The sequence below is a fragment of the Cygnus atratus genome, chromosome 8, assembly GCF_013377495.2.
Source record: "Cygnus atratus isolate AKBS03 ecotype Queensland, Australia chromosome 8, CAtr_DNAZoo_HiC_assembly, whole genome shotgun sequence".
Classification (NCBI taxonomy): Eukaryota; Metazoa; Chordata; class Aves; order Anseriformes; family Anatidae; genus Cygnus; species Cygnus atratus.
Genome location: NC_066369.1, coordinates 5,777,354 through 5,794,953, shown reverse-complemented (window position 1 = coordinate 5,794,953; position 17,600 = coordinate 5,777,354). Strand labels below are relative to the sequence as shown.

Below are 17,600 nucleotides of genomic sequence, written 5' to 3'. Positions count from 1 at the left end.
TTGGACTAAAACCCCTGTACTCGAAAGTCACTGAGCATTTCTACATCATCTGCCGTCTAGCTCTACCTGCCTCGTGTGGCTGTACTTGATTTTTAGCCTCATTATAACCTGGGGGGGACACGTTTTGCTGTCTCTCCTGACAGCAGTTGCGGGCAGCACAGACAGCGGCGTTCTTTCTCTCAGAGGCCCGTTGCTCCCTCAGCCGCCGCCATGGCTGCGCTGGAGCGGGCAGCACCGCCCGGGGCCTGAGGGCCGCGGCCGGGCCTCGGGGCGGGGCCGGGCCCAGGGAGGAGGCGGCGGGGCCGGGGCCGCTGGGCCTCGCGAGGGCCGCGCTGAGGCGGAGTCGGGGGCGCTGCCGGGAGCCCGCCGAGGAGCGCGGCCTGCGCCTGGGCCCGGCCCCGGGGCGGCGGGGCTGCGGCGGGGCCCGGCTGAGGGGAAGGCGCCGGGGCCTGGGCGCGGCCCGCGGGGAAGCGGCGGCGGAACGGGGACGCGGTGCGGTGCGGTTTGGTTTTTAACGGCGCTCGGGGGGCGCTGGTGTGGCGGTGCGGGGCCGTGTTCGCCGCGACATAACGCGTGCCGGGCCCGGGATGCTGCTCGCCGTGGTGCTGTGCGCGGCCGTGCTGCCCCGCGCCGGGGCGGCGCCCGACGAGGAGTGGATCGACCCCACCGACATGCTCAACTACGATGCGGCGGCCGGAGCCATGAGGAGGCCCTACAAGGTGCGTGGGAAACGCCTGGGTAGAGACAGATAGGTGTCCCTCCTAGGTACTCCTTCAGCCGCGGCATGTGGAAAGATTGCCCTTAAGTTGTGGAGTTTAACAGAATCGTATAATAGTAGACACTATTTATAACAACAGATAATATATATAGTAATATATAATTATAAATAATAGGATTATGTTTGTATCACCTTGTAAAGTTATATCCTAATCCATAAACAGAAAACAATTGCATGTCTAGTAGTAAAATTGAAAGAAAAAAGTAGCAACAGATATACTGTAGTTATGTAGTTTAGGGCCTTTTACTAATAATTTCTGTTATGCACTGATCAAGTCGCAGAAAGTATGCTCTTTAGTTCCTTACAGGTGGTGGTCAACTGATCTGTGCAGGTTGTGGCTCTGCAGTTGTTTCTCTGAGAAGTATGGGGTTAAGCAGCTCTTGATGGTCTCTGAAGTACAGTGTTAAATATCTGGAAGGGTTTAGTCGATAAAAGTTGGAATATCTGAAGTTAATGGTTACATTTGACTTGAATTACCTAGTTCCCCAGTAATACAGGAATAAAGCTCTCTAACGCTTTGCAAGTTGTATAAAGTTTTATAGTGCTGGGCGTTGGAACCTTTACAAGGAAGATCAGAACCAGGGCTGAGTATTGTTCAGCTAGTATGTCGTGAATCTGGAGAAGGTGAGACATGAACAGATAACTTTGAGAAAGTGAATTGTATCCAGTTGTCTTGCATTGGGAGGGCTGTATGTATATATCATGGGATGCATATTATTCGTCTGTGATACGTGTGCACACGAGGCACTGTAAGCCACAGTTGGTTGTACAGGCACCCTTGATCTTGTCATTCTTCAGTTTTAAAGTTTGGCTTTGCAGTCTTGAGTAATATTATTTTAATGTTTCAGAACTTAGTTTTATGGAGCTTAAAAAATGCAGACTACGTTATTTGTCTCCACAGAGTTCCCCCTCAGCCTGCACCTACCTCAGTTGCAGCTGGTAGTCGTTAGCATCTGTAAAATTCAGCAGCAAGCTTTGGAGTCTTTAACTTTGCTGCCCAACTGCTTCTACTTGTATCAGAAATATTCAGAGTTCTACTGTTGTCCCCCATGAAAAAAGGGAGAAATATGACTGCTTTGGAATAATCCTTCAAGAATTTATTTTCTGCTGTACAGTTAGATTTTAGTTTTCTGCTCTACAGTGAGAGATTTTAGGCAGGCAGGCTACGCAGCCAAAACAAAACTTCCTATCAGATGATGTGTTCTAGTGAGGTCACTTAATTCTGTGATGTTGTGCTTCCTTTTGGAGACTTTCCTCAAGGTGCATACCAAATCACGTAGAAGAAGCACTGCTAAGACTGCAGCTGAGCAATAGCCAGAGAAAATGGGACATTGTTTCAGGGCGAAGGGGAACAGGAAGGTTAGGGCATGCAACAAGGAATGTAGCTTGGTGTTTACTTCCAGTCGGGCTGCGTGGCCAGCCGGGTCGGGAATCTCATCTGGCTGAAAACGGTGTGTGTGCTTGCTGAGTCAGTTTTTAGCCGGTCAGATATCTAATCTGATGCTCTGTGGGTTCATGTGATCACCAACACTCAGAGGAGGGGAAAGGGCAGGTGGGGGAGGAAAGGGCACGACCTCTCCTTTTGATGGCAGCATGCATTTAAATAAGCATAAAGCAATCGTCACTCCGGATGGAGCCTAAAACAACAGCAGAGAGGCAGCGGAATATAGCTGAGGGAGTACATGCAGAAAAGACCAACACTGTTTTTAGCCCCTTTGCTTTTTTTAAAGTGAGCTGACCATAAGAGTGTAACGTGGCATATTGACAAATTGTTCTTCTTTTGTAATTTTAGGTAAACTATTATGATTCTGAGGATAAGACAGCGGATGCAGTCAACACTGAAAAGTTACCAAGTTGCTTCAGGGAAGTGGATTCCTTGCAACAGAAGGTTTGTGACGGAACTTCAGCATATTTTCTGGTCTTTCTAGTTTGTGCTTTCTGACAATGCAGAGGCAGTGGATAGCGTAGAGCAGGTGAATTGCTGGCACGGCTTGAGAGAGATCATGGGTTATATAGGGGGAACTTCTTCACGTAACTTTAAAGGAAAAACTAAAAGTGATTTGAACTTAATTCCAAATTGCTGCTCAGCCTACCAAGGCCTGTCACCTAAAACATTCTGAGGTGTAACTGAAGTCAGGAGGAGTTGTGTGCTGTTCGACGCTGACAGTTTAACCGTGGTGGTGGTGTTACTCCATGCTGCCAAAAGCCAGGAAACCTGACCTTTTGTTTGAGCTGTTCAGTTCTGTAAGATTTTAAGGGGTGGGCTGTGGGTGTAAAGAGTGCACTTGTGGCCAACCATAGTGCGTGATGGTGGCAGCTCTCGGAAGTCCTGTAAGTGCCCCACTCTGTTTCTTCCCCTGAGCTCAGAAGGATGCAGTCATGCTTGTGTAGCTACCAAGACCCGCTTCCCTCATCCATTTGGAGACCCAGTGTGAAATGTAATTTTAATACTGTTTGACTTAGTATGTTTGGATACAAACTTAAAAATTAAGGAGATCCAGATCTTAAGTTTTTCTCGTCTTACTGAGGTTGGTATTCAAACCGTGTTATCACCAGAGCTGAAACCTCTCCTACAGGCCAAAGCCATGGAAAGCAGCAGCAGAATGGAAACTTACGCCTTAGCAACTGCATATGATTTTTACCTGGGGTGCTAATCATGGGATTATTGCCAAACTAATGCGCTTCCATTAATTGTGGGTGTAATGTGTTGGTAGTATTTTTTTAATCTTCTACAAACAAGCTGGTTTGAGCAACAAATGAGTAAAAGCGTCTTTACATTGTAGATTGCAGAATGCGAGAAGAGGAATGCCAAATCACAGGAAAGCCGGAGCTTTTATATTTTTAAGCGATACTTGAATAAGATTCTCAATGAAGCTGGAAAACTTGGCCTTGTAAGTATTTGAAAATTGCTTTAAAATGAATTTGAATTCATATTACCACTTCCTTTGTTTTTCACAGTTAACAAGTATTGATTAATTATTCTCTCATACTTTACAATTCAGTTCCCTTCATTTTAATATAAAGAAAAAGATGATACAAGTATGTGCATTCGGTATTGCTGTTAGTGTTACTGGTGTTTGCTCAGTTGCCGCTTTATCAGTAAAGCACCTGAGGGAAGATTGTGAATTCAGAATGTGTATCCAAGTATCTGTTGCTGGGGTGCAGCTACAGTAATACCCCCTCCAGTTCACGTCAATGGTTGTTAAACTGAAAAGAGCCTGATCTCGTTTGTTCATTTGTTTTTATGCCTTAGTTTTAGACTTACCACACTACCCATCTAGGAGTAGTAGCTTCTAGAGTCTGCGTATAAGAATCACCTCATTATTTTATTCATTACATTGTCTTTGGAAATATTTTTTTTTCTGTTCGGAGATAGAAGGATACATTTTTAGCAATTAGCAAAAATAATATTTTTAAAAAGAACATTATACTTAGCAATGTAAGATTTCTTATTTCCGTGCTTAATAGCTTCTGTCTGTATTACCCAGGCATGATCAAGTCCAGTGGCACACATAAGTGTCACACATTAGTCATTAATACATGTTAATGAGAAGCAATTGTAAAATTTTAATAACACTACATTTTTTTTTAGGTTTTTGCAGTGGAATTGAAAGAGAACAAAACAGTTGAGTTCATGATTTATAGGGGTGAGGTGAATGAACAGAAGTATGATAGAGCTATAGTGGGCTCCCTATCCCAAGTCTTCATCCTGCAGTCTACCACAAAAAGGGGCTGGTATAGGACGAGGGTCTGTAATCAGGATTTTGCATAGCAATACAGGTTTTCATATATCCATGTATTTCCCAATAGACAACTTCTCACCATCATTTTGCTTTGCTTTTAATTCAGCCTGAGGAAGACATGGACCGTGTGCATTATGATGCTGAGATCATCCTTACAAAACAGACGTATTTGGAAATCCTCAAGTTTCTCAATGAGGAAACGTGGCAGTCAGGGGCTGTGGATGATGCTCTTAGTGATATTTTGATCAATTTTAAGCACCATGATGGTAAAGCTTGGCATTGGAGCTTTGAAGACACTTTTGGAATTGATTTATATAATATGTTTATGGTAAGACAAGAAAGGAGATATATATTTTTTTAATTACTGTTTTCTCCAGTTTCTTTGTGCAAGTCTAGCCAATGAATAATACCGTCTTAACTCCACCTGAAAATCAGCTCCTTCCATCGTATGTACAGTGAGTCACTCTTGCTTCTTGGCTGCTGAAGGTAGAGGTGATATAGTCAGTTAAAGTAAGAATTAAACTTTTTTTTTTGTGGTCTGATTTTCTTTTTGTAGAATTGCTTTTTTTTTTCTGGTACGCATTTTTTTTCTTGCTTTTATATCTGAGTTGTGTGGTTGTGTGATTCCTTAGACTAGTTTCTCATCACTTACATTTATAATGCACAAGTTGCTCGTTTTCCAGATTTGCCTCTTGTTCGAATAGATGCTGTAGCTGTTGGCTCCTGCAGGAGCTGGAATACGTTTCTGTTGAAACAAGTATATATTTGATGTCTTAGATTTTATAGGTTAGAGTTGTGAATTGAGTAGAAAAAAATTGTCTAGTGTTGGAGAGGAGAATGTGACTGTGTGAAAACGTCATATTCTCTAAACGGAATTAGAAAATGTTAAACTGAGAATAAGCTTGTTTAGTTTTCAGGTAGTTCATAGAAGCCAAATAAAAAAGCAAGTGGTCCACATTGTAACTTTGCTCTTAGGAGTCCTCAGATGGAAAAAGGCTGTAAAGTGCTTTCCTGAAGTCCTGCTGCTGGTACTTAAACTGTAACTTGGCCTCTTAACCAAACTGCAGCAGTTGGCTGCAGTGGTTCTGTGGTTCATAGCATGCACTTCAACACTCAAGTGTTGGATTGTATCAATTTTGTAATTTTAAATTATGATAGGTAATGTGATACATGTCATAAGGAAGAAATAACAAAATATCATAAGGAAAAAAAAGAGCAATAGAAACGTCAGGCTGTGATAGGAATGACTGGTAGTAATACCATGATGCTTTTCTGTTTTGTGCTGCAACAGATATGCTATGAAAACAAGAAGTTTCCTAACTGTTTCTGTGTAAAGGATGCTGGTAAAAATGAAAGCTGGCAGTTTTTTTCAGATGTCCTGATTGTAAGCTTGGAAAATCTGGATCATAATTCTTTCCTGTCTTCTTTTTCAGATACTCTTGTGCTTAGTGTGCACTGTGATTTTAATAGCTACGGAGCTGTGGACACGTATTCATTGGTTTGTTCAGCTGAAACGTGTTTTATTAATAAGTTTTCTCATCAGTTTTGCATGGAACTGGCTTTACTTATATAAAGTAAGTTGTTTTGAAACCTAAATGGCTTTTAGGCTTAAAACCTGAGAGTTGTGAGGGAGTTAAGGTTATTTAGTTGACTGCAAAATAAAAGAAGGGATGAAAGGCTGTGTTTTGTATGTTGACAGGTGCGTTAGGCTTAAAGAACAAAAGAAACCCTGCCGATTTTTGTCCTGCCACAAAGGTGCACAAAATCCACAACGCAGTAGAATGGTGATTTCACTGCGTGGGCAAGGAGCTCTGTTCCGTGACACAAACGATGTCTAAAGGAGCTTGGCAGAAGTCTCATGAAAAAGTACTGAGTTTTTTTGCTTTCCAAAGATTCCCTACCTGAAACTGTGTTTAACAGGTGATAGACAGAGACAAATGCTTAACGCATGGTGATAAAGTAGCCGGCTGTACAGTGGTATTGGTTTTAACAGGAGGAACTTGACCTACTAGGTCATAGCCTGGCCACAAAACCTAGGACACGTCCTGTCATCAGAACTTCACTGCAGCCCGTCAGAACTGCAGAGCGGGTGAGGCGCCAGGGAGTAGGATGGTTCTTGAACAGGAATGGATCGCTGTGCGAAGGACTTCGTTTGAGTCATTGAATAATGACATAATTTTTCAGCTGATGATTTGCCTTAACTTCTTCTACTTGATTATCAGCTGCAGACTGTCAGGCAAAATTATAATCACTACGGGTGTTTATGTTAATGGCACAATTTAAAAAATTAAAGAGAACATAAAGAGAAACTGATGTTTTAATAAGTAATTTTGTAGCAGCTGTCTCTGTTTTGAATCCAGAAATACTTAAGGAAGTGTGATGTCAGATTGCTTTTGTCCTGGATTTACATCTTTGAACACTGAAGTTTACTGTTTTGATAATTCAGTCTCCATTTGGAGAATAAATCAGGGGTAGCCAGCTTGGGAGGGTTTTATCCATTCCCAGGAAGTACTTGGAATCTAGCGTGGTTTAGGAAGCAAATTTTTTAATAGACTTACCAGGTGATTATCCCATGCCCGCTAAAAGCAGGTACATGGCGTGGTGCTGCGTGGAGGCGGGCGTTCTGTGCAGGTGGCTCTGTGCTGGCTGCTGCGGAGGGGTTTTGGGGTCTGGGTGCCCCTGCACCCGGCCTGCGCACTCTGCGGTGCCCCGGGGATGGGTCTCAGCCCGGGCGCTGGCCTGGGGGCTGCAAAGCTCTTGTGGACTGCAAAGCTCTTGTGGACTGCAGCTGTCCCAGGGGTTGTGCTACTGACGGCAGGAAGGTTTGTGGTGGAAGCAGTCAGTGCCTTTTGAAAACTAGTTTTGTCCCTGCAAAGAAACTTCAAACTGGGTTTGGCTTGTGGAATGTTGCTTTTTCAGATGTGCAGTGAATCTTAAAAGTTTTTACAGATGATGGCATCTCTCTCTTTATTTTTTACAAATATTTCTGATTCTCCTGCAGCTGGCCTTCGCGCAGCACCAAGCAGAAATTGCCAAAATGGAGCAGTTTGATAATGTCTGTGCTGAGAAATTGGACTGGAGGGACAGCCTTATTGGTAAATATTTGTTTCGTTGTTTTGTAATAGTTTTTAAGATCACAAAAGACTCACTAATTGTACCCAAAATATTCTAATTTCTTCATAAATTGTAAGTACACTGAATGTTCTTGAGCAATACGTGATTATGTGGTTTTACCATTTTTCCGTTTCACAAGACTTCCCTTGCTAGGCCTTTGAAGGAGAGCCCATGGCAAAAATGTTCTTAGGTCCTGTCCTGGGGTTACTTCTTTTCTTCTAAAACTTGGCCCATGAGTGTTTCACCAGCTCCCCCGCCCCCAGTGCCATTCAGTGCAGGTCATCAAAGATAGAACAGCAGAATCAAAGATTTTTTTTCTATCTTTCAGGCATGTGAATACAACAGAGTTCAGAAATTCAATCTTGCAACGAATTTCTTACTCTACTTTCGTTATTATCCAGAGATGGCTGAATTTTCTGATAGCCATTATTTACTATCCAGTGGTATAGCAGGTAGATTAATGATAGCAACTCTTAATAAGTGTCTGTTGTGGTCTTTTCTTGGAACGTAATGGCTGTGATTGCTTCATTTATGTCAAATTTCGGTGGTTTTTGGTATGACTGCCCTGAATTCAAACTACAGAAACAAACACTGGTGTCATAAATGACTTAAAGTTGTCTTAAGGAATAAGACTTTCTGCTTAGATCTAAGATGTTCTCTTGAAATGTACCAGATGCACAAACATTCTTCTGCATACTTGCAGCCTGGCAGGTAAGTGGTAACACTCAACATTACTTATGTTTCAGTGCCTGTGGACAAAATGTGCCAGATAACAAGAGTTTCCACAGGCCGTGCTTCTTCTTCTTCTTCTTCTGTGGCTTCTAGGCTCTAAATTCTTCCAATAAAGAGACCTTTGTTGACTAAACATGGGAAAACCTTAGTTTCTTCTCTTTCTTTCCTTCCTTCCCTGCATCCCTGTGACTGGATAAGCTACATTGCCAAGCTAATTTCAGATTGTTAAAAAATAAATCTGGGCTTTGAACCATATCTAGAAGATTTCCATAAGTAGTTGAAATGCTACTTTGTGTATTACGACAATGTCATAAAATGTGTTTTTTAAAAAGTAGTAAAAATGTGTCTTTGCTTTGAATACAGAATGGCTCAGAAGTAAGTGGACGTTGCAGGACGATCCCTGCCAGAAGTACTACGAAACGCTACTAGTGAATCCTGTTCTGCTGGTTCCACCAACAAAGGTACATGCCAGACCCAAAGCGACTGTGTACGATTGTTTGTCAGCAGTGACAACATTATTTTTTGGGTTGTGTTTCTCTAGGCATTGGCTATTACTTTCACCAACTTTGTAACTGAGCCTTTGAAGCATGTGGGACAAGGCATTGGTGAATTCATCAAGGCGCTTATGAAGGAGATACCACTGCTCCTGCAGATTCCAGTGCTAATTATAATGGCTCTGGCTGTCCTGGTTTGTATGCATTTCTTAAATTTAAAAGCTCATATTTGTTTTTATATACTAAACTTATTTATATGGAAGTATTGTTATATGTTATTAATTATTACTTATTTGTACTGATGAACAGAGTTCATAGCACAGATGAAATTATTTCTACAAGGAATTTTTTTCCTAGACTGTACTCTTTATAAGTACAGTTGGTTTAGCTATTAAAATAACTTAAGTTTGTGTTGAAATTGCATCACTTTCCCATTGCGCAAGGAGGATAAAATAGCATTTAAACTGCTTACAGTCCTAGACTCTGACAGTTTATTTGAAATTATGTTCCCTTTTGTTAAGTATCATTACACAGTGATGCATCTAATTGGCATTTTGTACATAACGCATTGAGTTAGAGCCTTCAGCACCTTCCTTCTAGCACCAAAGATGGGTTACAACCTGGCAGCTCCTGCAGTGTGGTCAGACTGCAGAGAGCCTGAATTTTATCGCAGCCATTCTGGTCATCCAAGCTTTTCTTTCAGTGCTGATCAGGTTTGTGACTTTGAATTCTGTGTGAAACAAATGTTTGCAGTTTTGTTTTTGTTTTCCCACCCCCAGGCTTTCTGCTATGGCGCAGGATCGTCCGTGCCTATGATAAGATATTTAACATCTTCTCAGAGGAAGACACTTCCTCCACCTGACAGTCAACAGGAGAAAATAGATTTTGGGCGATACGATGGGAGTACATCAGATGGCCGTTATTCACAGAAGATTCCTTACATTTATAGAGGACATTATGACAGGGGAGATGCTCAGCTGAGACCTGGAAATGGCAGCAGAAACCCTGACATGTTGCATGCAAGCAGTGAGCCAGACACGCAAGTAGAAGAGTCTCAAAAAACGGACCCTGGTGTATGTTAGTCTTTGAGCTGGGATTAAGTTTGCTAGATTTCTGTGCCGTGTGCTAGAATGTGGTTAAACAACAGGCTTACCCAAGCCTTGTGAGGAGAGGTACCTGTTCCCCTATAGAACAATGTGGTATAGGTTGTTTTGGGCATATTTTGTTCTGGAAAAATACTATGTGATGGTTAACTGTGTCAGGAAACCACTTAATTAAAATATTTCGTAGTAGAGACTTAAATAACTTGTTTTGAGGGATCTTATGTACTTATAACTGTATGACAGTACTTATGTCAGCCTCAGGAATATAGATTACTTATGTAAGGGGAAAAAAAGCCCAATGGACTTTCCTTTGAATTACAGAAAATTTAAAACAGATTTGTACTCTAGATTGTGCTCATTCCCATGTGCTGTTTCTCCAAGGGGAAAAAAAAAGATACCAAGATACCTGTCAATCATACTTAAAAGTTAGGAGATGTGGGGGAGTTCTGCCGTTGAGCTGAGAGGCACTTGAAGGAATGGACCCCATCAGTTTGGGTTGGTTGATTAATAGCTTATTATTAATTTTTACAGAACAGATTGCACACTGAGTCTGAAGTCTGTAGAGTAGAAACTGCCCCAGCTACAAATGTTACCGAAGAACGTGCACTGGAACAGCAGAAACAGCAGCCAGGCAAAGCAGAACAAGAGACTGGAGAAAACTGCGATCTTAATAAAAACCTAGAAGGAACAAGTTCCACAGGGGGTCTACTTGAAGAGGAGAAAAAGGGCAGTACGTGCAACTCACAGGAAGGAGGAGACTGAGGAACCCGCAACCTCTGCTGTAAGTTTTGTCTAATCTTTAATTGTCCCATACTTAACTAGCTCTGCTCTAGTTCTGAAATGTTTTAGTTCTAAATGAGAGCTCAATAAGCTGATGAGAACTCAGTGTTGGTCAGAGCAGTGGTAAGCATAGCTGTGAGGCAGGGGTTAAAAATTGAGATTGTGTAGATACTACTGGAACTGGAAATAAATGTGCTTTTAAGTAGGATAAAACAATGTTAAGTAGCCAAGAGAACAGCTTTGTGCAGGTGGCTGGCTTGTTTGAAATCAAGTTTGTGGCACAAGTTTCAAGTAAAAGTAGGTATTCTGTGGTAGGAAAGCACTGATACTCTGTGATTAGCAAACATAACCCTAATCAGATAATTGGAAAACAGCTTGAAGAAAGTTGCTGATAGTCACATAATTCATGCAAGACTAATTGCAGCTAAAATAGAAGTCTCAGGAAGGACTACCCTCGTTTTATATTCTTTAAAATCAGTTTTCAGTAGTTAGAATTGCTATTAATCAGCTCAGTTCTGGGACATCTTGAAATCAAGGGCAGAAGTGTGAGAAACTAATGTTGTATCAGTTTGTTTTAGGGATGTTCAAAGCTGAACAAGGAATAAGAAGCACTAAAGTACAAGTACCAAAGATGAGCTCACTAAAATGATGGTACACCTGATTTTGGAGCAATGTTCTGGTATTTCTCTTAGAAGAAAAAAAAAAAATTGTTTCAGTAGACGTCAGTTTTTCAGGGCGTAGAAAGCTACAATAGCATGTCTGTAAAACTTTTAACAGTTAAGTCTACTTCATTAGTCTTAAGATGCCATTTTACTCTGATGCTAAAAGTAACTGTCAATTCTTCTCCATGGGTATAATACTTGAATTAAAAATGGAGAACACTTTGGTTATAAATAACCAAAGTAAGCAGTTTGCCACCTTAGCCATTAAATCAATGACTTTCAACTGAAGTCATGCACTTAAAACAGCACAGAGACCTCAGGGTTCTCCAGAGCCCTGTACTACGCTAGGGCAGTCGACCTGACGGCAGGTGGCCGTCACGGGTGAGCACTAATACTTCGAACGGCTTTTCTCAGGAAACCCCCAGCACAGCGCATGGTCTTTTCAGGAGTAGTAGTTCAGGTCAAGTAATAAGCAGCATACATATGTTTGTTGTTTGTAATGCTTAAAATTGATTTAGAGGAGGAATTACCTGATGTCCATGGTAGCCCAAGCCAAATACCTCCCATCCCTGTAGAACACTAGTGGTGGTGGAAATGTACCACAGTCTATAGAACAGCACTGATAGCTGTTAAATAAATATACTATTATAAATATATACATATACTAAATAAGTTAATATATAAATATACTTAGATACGAGTATATCTTTAAAATAGTCTGATTGTTTCCTACATTATTCAGTGTAGTTTTATGTTTAATTATTGCCAAAATAAACCCAGCATATTTTTAAAATAATATTTTTGTTTCAAAGAGGAGTAAAACTAGGTTTTGAAATACTTTTTTCTTTTTTAAATAATCATGATTGTAGAAAGTTCGGAAGAAGCAAAGACAGACTAAGTACTCAAGCTATTTCAATTACTTTTATTTTTTTAAAAAAATTATAAAAGAAAATGGGACTGTTTTCCAGGGAGGTACAAATCAGAAAAAGAAATCAAGTTTTCTTTAAAAAGAGCATATACACTTAGGTCTTAACACTAGATGTGGGAGAGTCCACACATCAGCACTGAGAATACCTTGATGGCAGAAAAAAAATGATGTTAATGTTCATAGACTAGAGCAGTTCAGCAGGAGATACAGTAATCAGTATCTCAGACACTGCTAAAAGTAGCTGCCAATATAAAGAACAGTGGCAACTCCAACTACTGGTCACATGCGTGATGCTGCTATTATACAAAAATGATTAGAAAGGAGACAAAACTACTAATTAAAGTCTTTTGTAAAAAGGCATTTATGTTTTCCAACAAACATAATTGATTCCTAAGATGCTAGTGTACAGTACGAGCCTGTTAATTTCCTCAGCTAGAACTTGGTCCTTTTATAGCAGAGGGTAAGTGGACTCTTTGCTCATCCATTCTCTTAGCTTGTGCTCGCAAAATCAGGCTGAAAAAGTCCTCATCTGGTACAGTTGGTCCTTTTGCAGATGATGGAGGAGCACATCTTTGATCATCCAGTCTGGAGCCCTGTAGACAGACCAGGCAATAAAGCTGCATATTTACAGGAAAATATATATCTCAATAAGCAAACAATATAAATGAAAAATGATTGTTTGTTTGTTTTTCCCAGGTTTAAAGCTATTACATGGCTTTAATAGTTTAAGCTTTGGTGCAAGTAGCTAACTAGGCCTTAACCCTTCTCAAACGAAATTACTAATTTAAAATTGTAAGTGTAGCTAAAATGGTGCCTCCAGCTGTATCAGAAAATACAACCCCCAATTTAGTTCTTGTTCCTATTGCAGAACATGATTCAAGTGAATCTTTTGCCAGAAAAATTTCAGTGTTAGTTCTACTAGTTCTAGTCTCATATGACCAAAAACACGGTTGTCTTCTGACATACCAGCATTGCTCTTTAGGCTAGGATTGCTACCCTTTTCTTAGCGCTTCTATTACAATAGTAAGGTTTTCACAGCTGTCTTCCTGCCTTTCACTATACAGGGAATAAAAATAGTTACACTGTAGTAAGATTTGGATAAGCACTATTTAGAGAGAGGTTTCCTTCAAGCTCATCAGACTGTGATTTAAATGTACTGATGTTACAGAGCAGTTTGCATAAAATGTCTGAGCTTGTTTCTGTGTTCGTTTCACACAGTTGTCAGCTCCTGGTCAGATTTTACAAGGTCTGGCTGTGGACTGCAACCATGTCCTTGAATAGAGTTGTCTTTGAGATAAAAGTCTCAAAATAAGCAACTCTTTTGTGCATAAAGCAGTAAAATCAGTACTGGATGACAAGATTAAAGTTTTCCATTCTTTTCTGAATGAGCACAGTCCAGGCGTATTACATATTTGCTACGCATAGTGCATAAAGAGACAAAATTTATCATACTAATTTCTAGATTCTTTGCTTGAATCAAAAAAGTAAATAGACAAGTTGCTAAAATAGATACTTCATCAGATTATATAAATATATATTACATATATGTAATGTGTGTGTATATATTTATGTACGTATGTGTATGTATTTACATTCTTACCCACCAAATCAATTTGTATCTTAAAACACATGAGAAGCACAGAGGCTTAGTTGAAGACACTAAATATTTAGGATGCACAAATCAAACCCCGGAAGACTCAGACTCTTACCTGGCATTTTATCAATATATCAAAAAAGTCATCATCTAGTTCTCTGTTGTTACTTGCCATCAAGTGCCCCAGGACTGACTGACTGTTGTGCTGATTAAGACGAAGTCCAGGTAGGTTACTGAAGCTAGCGCGCTGGTCATCTAGGCGGCGGCTCTGGGAGCTGGCAAGTAAGTCTAGAAACTCATCCGTGTGGGGTGAGACTACAGAAGTAGAAAAGGCTTGGGGAGGAAGAAAAACAAATGAGCCCAGAAGTAAGCACCCTTTCATTCAAATACATTTTTAGGATGTCATTTGACAGGAACTAAAAGCTACAGGTTTTGTTTTTAAAACTTACATTTTCTTATTGTTTTAGGTGGAGTAGAGGATGTTGCTACTGAAGCAGCTGAGAATCTGTTCCTCTCCTGGAAGTAGCATCTCTGATCATCCATCCTGTTACTCTGGAATCGACTCAGCAGATCAAAGAACCCTTCATCTGCCATTGTCTCGCGACTGTTTCTCTGGAGAGGAGAGAAAAAATAGAGGTACTTTGAACTCAGAAGTACCTAAAACCAGGACAACTGCGTGGCAGTTTCATTCCAGTAATGTGTTTGATAACTGAAATCCAGTAAGCTAATTTTTTTAGTCATCCATTTCTATAGACAGCGATTTAGCCTAATAAGAAATGTTAATAATATGGCAAACGCTTCTGGAAGGTAAATCTATTAGAAACATTTTGTTCTCTGAAACATAACGAAATAGGGCTCTTATCAGTACAAATGGAGTAATTCCTCCTCAGCCATTAACCAACCAACAACCCAAATATATGCCTATGAAAGAGAAAACAAGAACAACAACAATGAACAATATCCATTTGCTCCTTAGGTCTCTGGTCAAAAGCTCTTTTCTCTTACCAAGATCAAATGACTTTTTTTGTCTTAAACTGATTTCTGTGAAGAGTGCAATAACCTAAAAAAATGTCAAATATCTTCCTGTATCTGAATCAGAAAAGCTATGTTGTTTTTTTTTTTTAAGTTAGGAAAAGGAGGGTCTGGGAGAAACTCTAGATATAAAACGTATGTGAAAGCTGACCTGTAACTTGAGAAAATCCACCAGGAAAAAAAAACTTTCAACAGTAGAAAAAGCTTAAAGCTGTCACCACCCAGGAGACAGATGTAGAGTGCCAGATTCTCCCATCAGTTTACAGAGCCACAGTAAACAAGTAAAAGTGAAATGGACAGCTGCAGGACTGTGTTTTTCATAATTTTGGACAAACCGAGATGAGTAAAGGCTGTCATCTCCACAGCTCTCCAAACCTACCCTCTGAGAGTTGGGAAGACGATGATCAATAGAATTACTGGCATCCTGCAAAACTTTGGAAGCGGTGCTGGTTTTGAACTTTTTGCCTTTTAGTCGATTTACAAAATGCAGTTTTGCTGAAGGTTTGGCAACGAGTGGTTTCTGTTTAGCAAGAATCTCACTGTTCCAGTTCTGAACCTAAAAAAAAAACAAGACTCATGAAACTAAGCCTCCTAATCTTGATCACTTATGGTTACCTCTTATTCAGTTCTTCTTTTCCTCCTCAAAATGAAGCAGCTTTACAATATTTATTTTATCCAACCACTAGGACAGAAAAAGTTAGTTTTTAGTTCTATTTACTTGACGTGTGGTTATTAATATCTCATTACCTGAAGCAGGTTAGTACTGTTATTGACCAATATATGGTCAAGTGGTGCATTTAATCAAACTTGCTGAAATTTTCCTTGCTGACTGCAGTGCAAGAACTCTAGTTCATGTCAACTCAAAACATGACATTCTTATAATACTAATAACTTTTACAAAGCATGAGTGCAAAACAAACCCCTAAGGCAAAACAAACCTAGATATCTAATCAGCTTTCTGTATAGTCCTTTACATGCACAGAATTCCCAGTGAAGATTGGAGAGGAAGGGAGAGAAAAATGCCAGCACAAGAGTAAACAGGAATAGCTATCTAATTTCACTGAATAACAGAATGGATAGCTTTAGGAACCTGAAAGAATTTTCATAAAAGAGAATTCCCCTAAATTCTCTTAAAATAAATGTTTTATCTATAAAAATGATCATTTCATCCAGAACTAACAAACTTCTATAATATCTGCGCAAAAGAAGAAAACCTTTAATCTTGATCCTACATTAGAAAGTGTGAACACAATCACAAATCTTTCAGCAATACTGCCTACCCCCATGAAATGACTTCTAAAGCTTATTAAAGATCAACACACACTCCACCTCCAAGCAGATGGTATCCCTGTACAGTCAAACCATAACACTAGTGTCATACGTTCCATATATCAAAGACATTTATGGAAAGAGTTTTTGAAACCTACCACATGAGTATCTTGAAAAAAAAAAAAACTTTATAAGAAATAAGCTGCAATACTATGTTACTAGTTGATAATAAAAATCCACATTAAATATTTTAGTGTATTTATTAGTGAAACACACTACATGTATTTTAAGTAAATTGATTGCAGCCAAAGGAAAACTGTTCAGAGCAGCTAAGCTAAAACTTTGGAATTTTACACTGAATCACTTTCTGCATCAACCTCACAACACTTTTAAAAAGGAGATGAAAGGAATTCCTTTGATGCACACTACATTCATAATTCTGAATATTAAACCCTCACAGAAGCCTTTAGATTTTGTTGCTGTCTCACCAGCAGAACAAAAAGAAGAAAATTGCCAACCTTTTCTGGTGTTAATTTCATAAGTTCCATGTTCTCCATGCTGTGACGGCGTCCTACTCTGGGTCTGGTACCTTCAAGAAAGAAAAAAAGTTCATCTTGTTATCATTATGACTTATTGTGTCACCTTCAAAGCTGTGGCAGTTTTCATCAAATGTCCAAGACACAGCCATTCTGAGTTCCAAAACTCAGCACAGAATAAATAATCAAAAGTAAAAGCAGCCTTAAAAAACACACCCATCTAAGGTATGTAAGCTGCTTTCACGGGACACAGAGAAGAGCCAAGGACCTTAAATTCAATCAGGAACATCAAATGAACCAGCTTTAACTCTAACCCTGTGTTCCAAAAATGATTGGAAGAAAAAAAGAATGACATAATTTTGCAGCTAGTAGACAAATCTCCCACATTAAAAAAAAAGAAAAAAAGAAAACACACAAAACCCAGGAACAATTAGAAAGTGAAGGTGATGCATCACATGAAGAAACTAGGCATTAACCTGTGATTCACAACATAAAGCCGTCAAAAAAGCAGGAGGTGAGGGGGTCCCATACTGCAAAAACAACTTTTTTTTTCTGGAGGGAAAGTCTTTCTGGATAAAGTCTTTCTTTTTCTGGAGGGAAAGTCTTTCTCTAGTCAGAAAACAGTACAAATAACAGATTCATTTTTGAAGTTTACTGTTAGAAAGTAGTCGGAAAAAAGCACATACCATTCAAATTGTTATCTACCACGTGGCTTTCTGACATCATGGAGTTGTTTGTGCTGTAGCTTAATCCAAGAACCATTTGAAGATCTGAGAGATTAAGTCTAGCAGTGAGTTCTCCACTTCTATCTCCTACCTGCAAACCAAATAAAATA

The 17,600-nt window shown here is 39.8% G+C and overlaps 2 protein-coding genes across 5 annotated transcripts in view; one reads left to right on the top strand and one right to left on the bottom strand.

The window, feature by feature from the left end:
- The first annotated feature begins 285 nt into the window (after positions 1-285).
- Positions 286-14,900, top strand: CLCC1 (chloride channel CLIC like 1). Its single transcript, XM_035537571.2, has 11 exons — positions 286-719; positions 2,571-2,666; positions 3,562-3,669; positions 4,628-4,849; positions 5,955-6,095; positions 7,523-7,616; positions 8,731-8,828; positions 8,909-9,055; positions 9,641-9,934; positions 10,496-10,745; positions 14,396-14,900. Exons 1-10 carry the CDS (start codon positions 588-590, stop codon positions 10,724-10,726), a joined length of 1,563 nt encoding a protein of 520 aa, XP_035393464.1. The 5' UTR covers positions 286-587; the 3' UTR covers positions 10,727-10,745; positions 14,396-14,900.
- GPSM2 (G protein signaling modulator 2) overlaps positions 12,309-17,600 on the bottom strand; it is a 25,789-nt gene continuing 20,497 nt past the window's right edge. For all 4 annotated transcript variants that reach the window (XM_035537564.2, XM_035537566.2, XM_035537565.2 and 1 more), the window contains 6 exons: positions 17,452-17,581; positions 16,748-16,818; positions 15,340-15,516; positions 14,378-14,540; positions 14,044-14,261; positions 12,309-12,927 (listed from right to left, as the gene is read on the bottom strand). In XM_035537564.2, coding sequence (XP_035393457.1) covers positions 12,763-12,927; positions 14,044-14,261; positions 14,378-14,540; positions 15,340-15,516; positions 16,748-16,818; positions 17,452-17,581 — 924 coding nt within the window. In that variant the 3' untranslated portion in view covers positions 12,309-12,762. The remainder of the gene's footprint in view (positions 12,928-14,043; positions 14,262-14,377; positions 14,541-15,339; positions 15,517-16,747; positions 16,819-17,451; positions 17,582-17,600) is intronic.

Coding starts and splice junctions, on each gene's coding strand:
- CLCC1 (XM_035537571.2), top strand. CDS start 588: ATGCTGCTCGCCGTGGTGCTGTGCGCGGCCGTGCTGCCCCGCGCCGGG. Junction 4,850..5,954: donor ATTTATATAATATGTTTATG/GTAAGACAAGAA, acceptor CTTCTTTTTCAG/ATACTCTTGTGCTTAGTGTG. Junction 7,617..8,730: donor CTGGAGGGACAGCCTTATTG/GTAAATATTTGT, acceptor CTTTGAATACAG/AATGGCTCAGAAGTAAGTGG.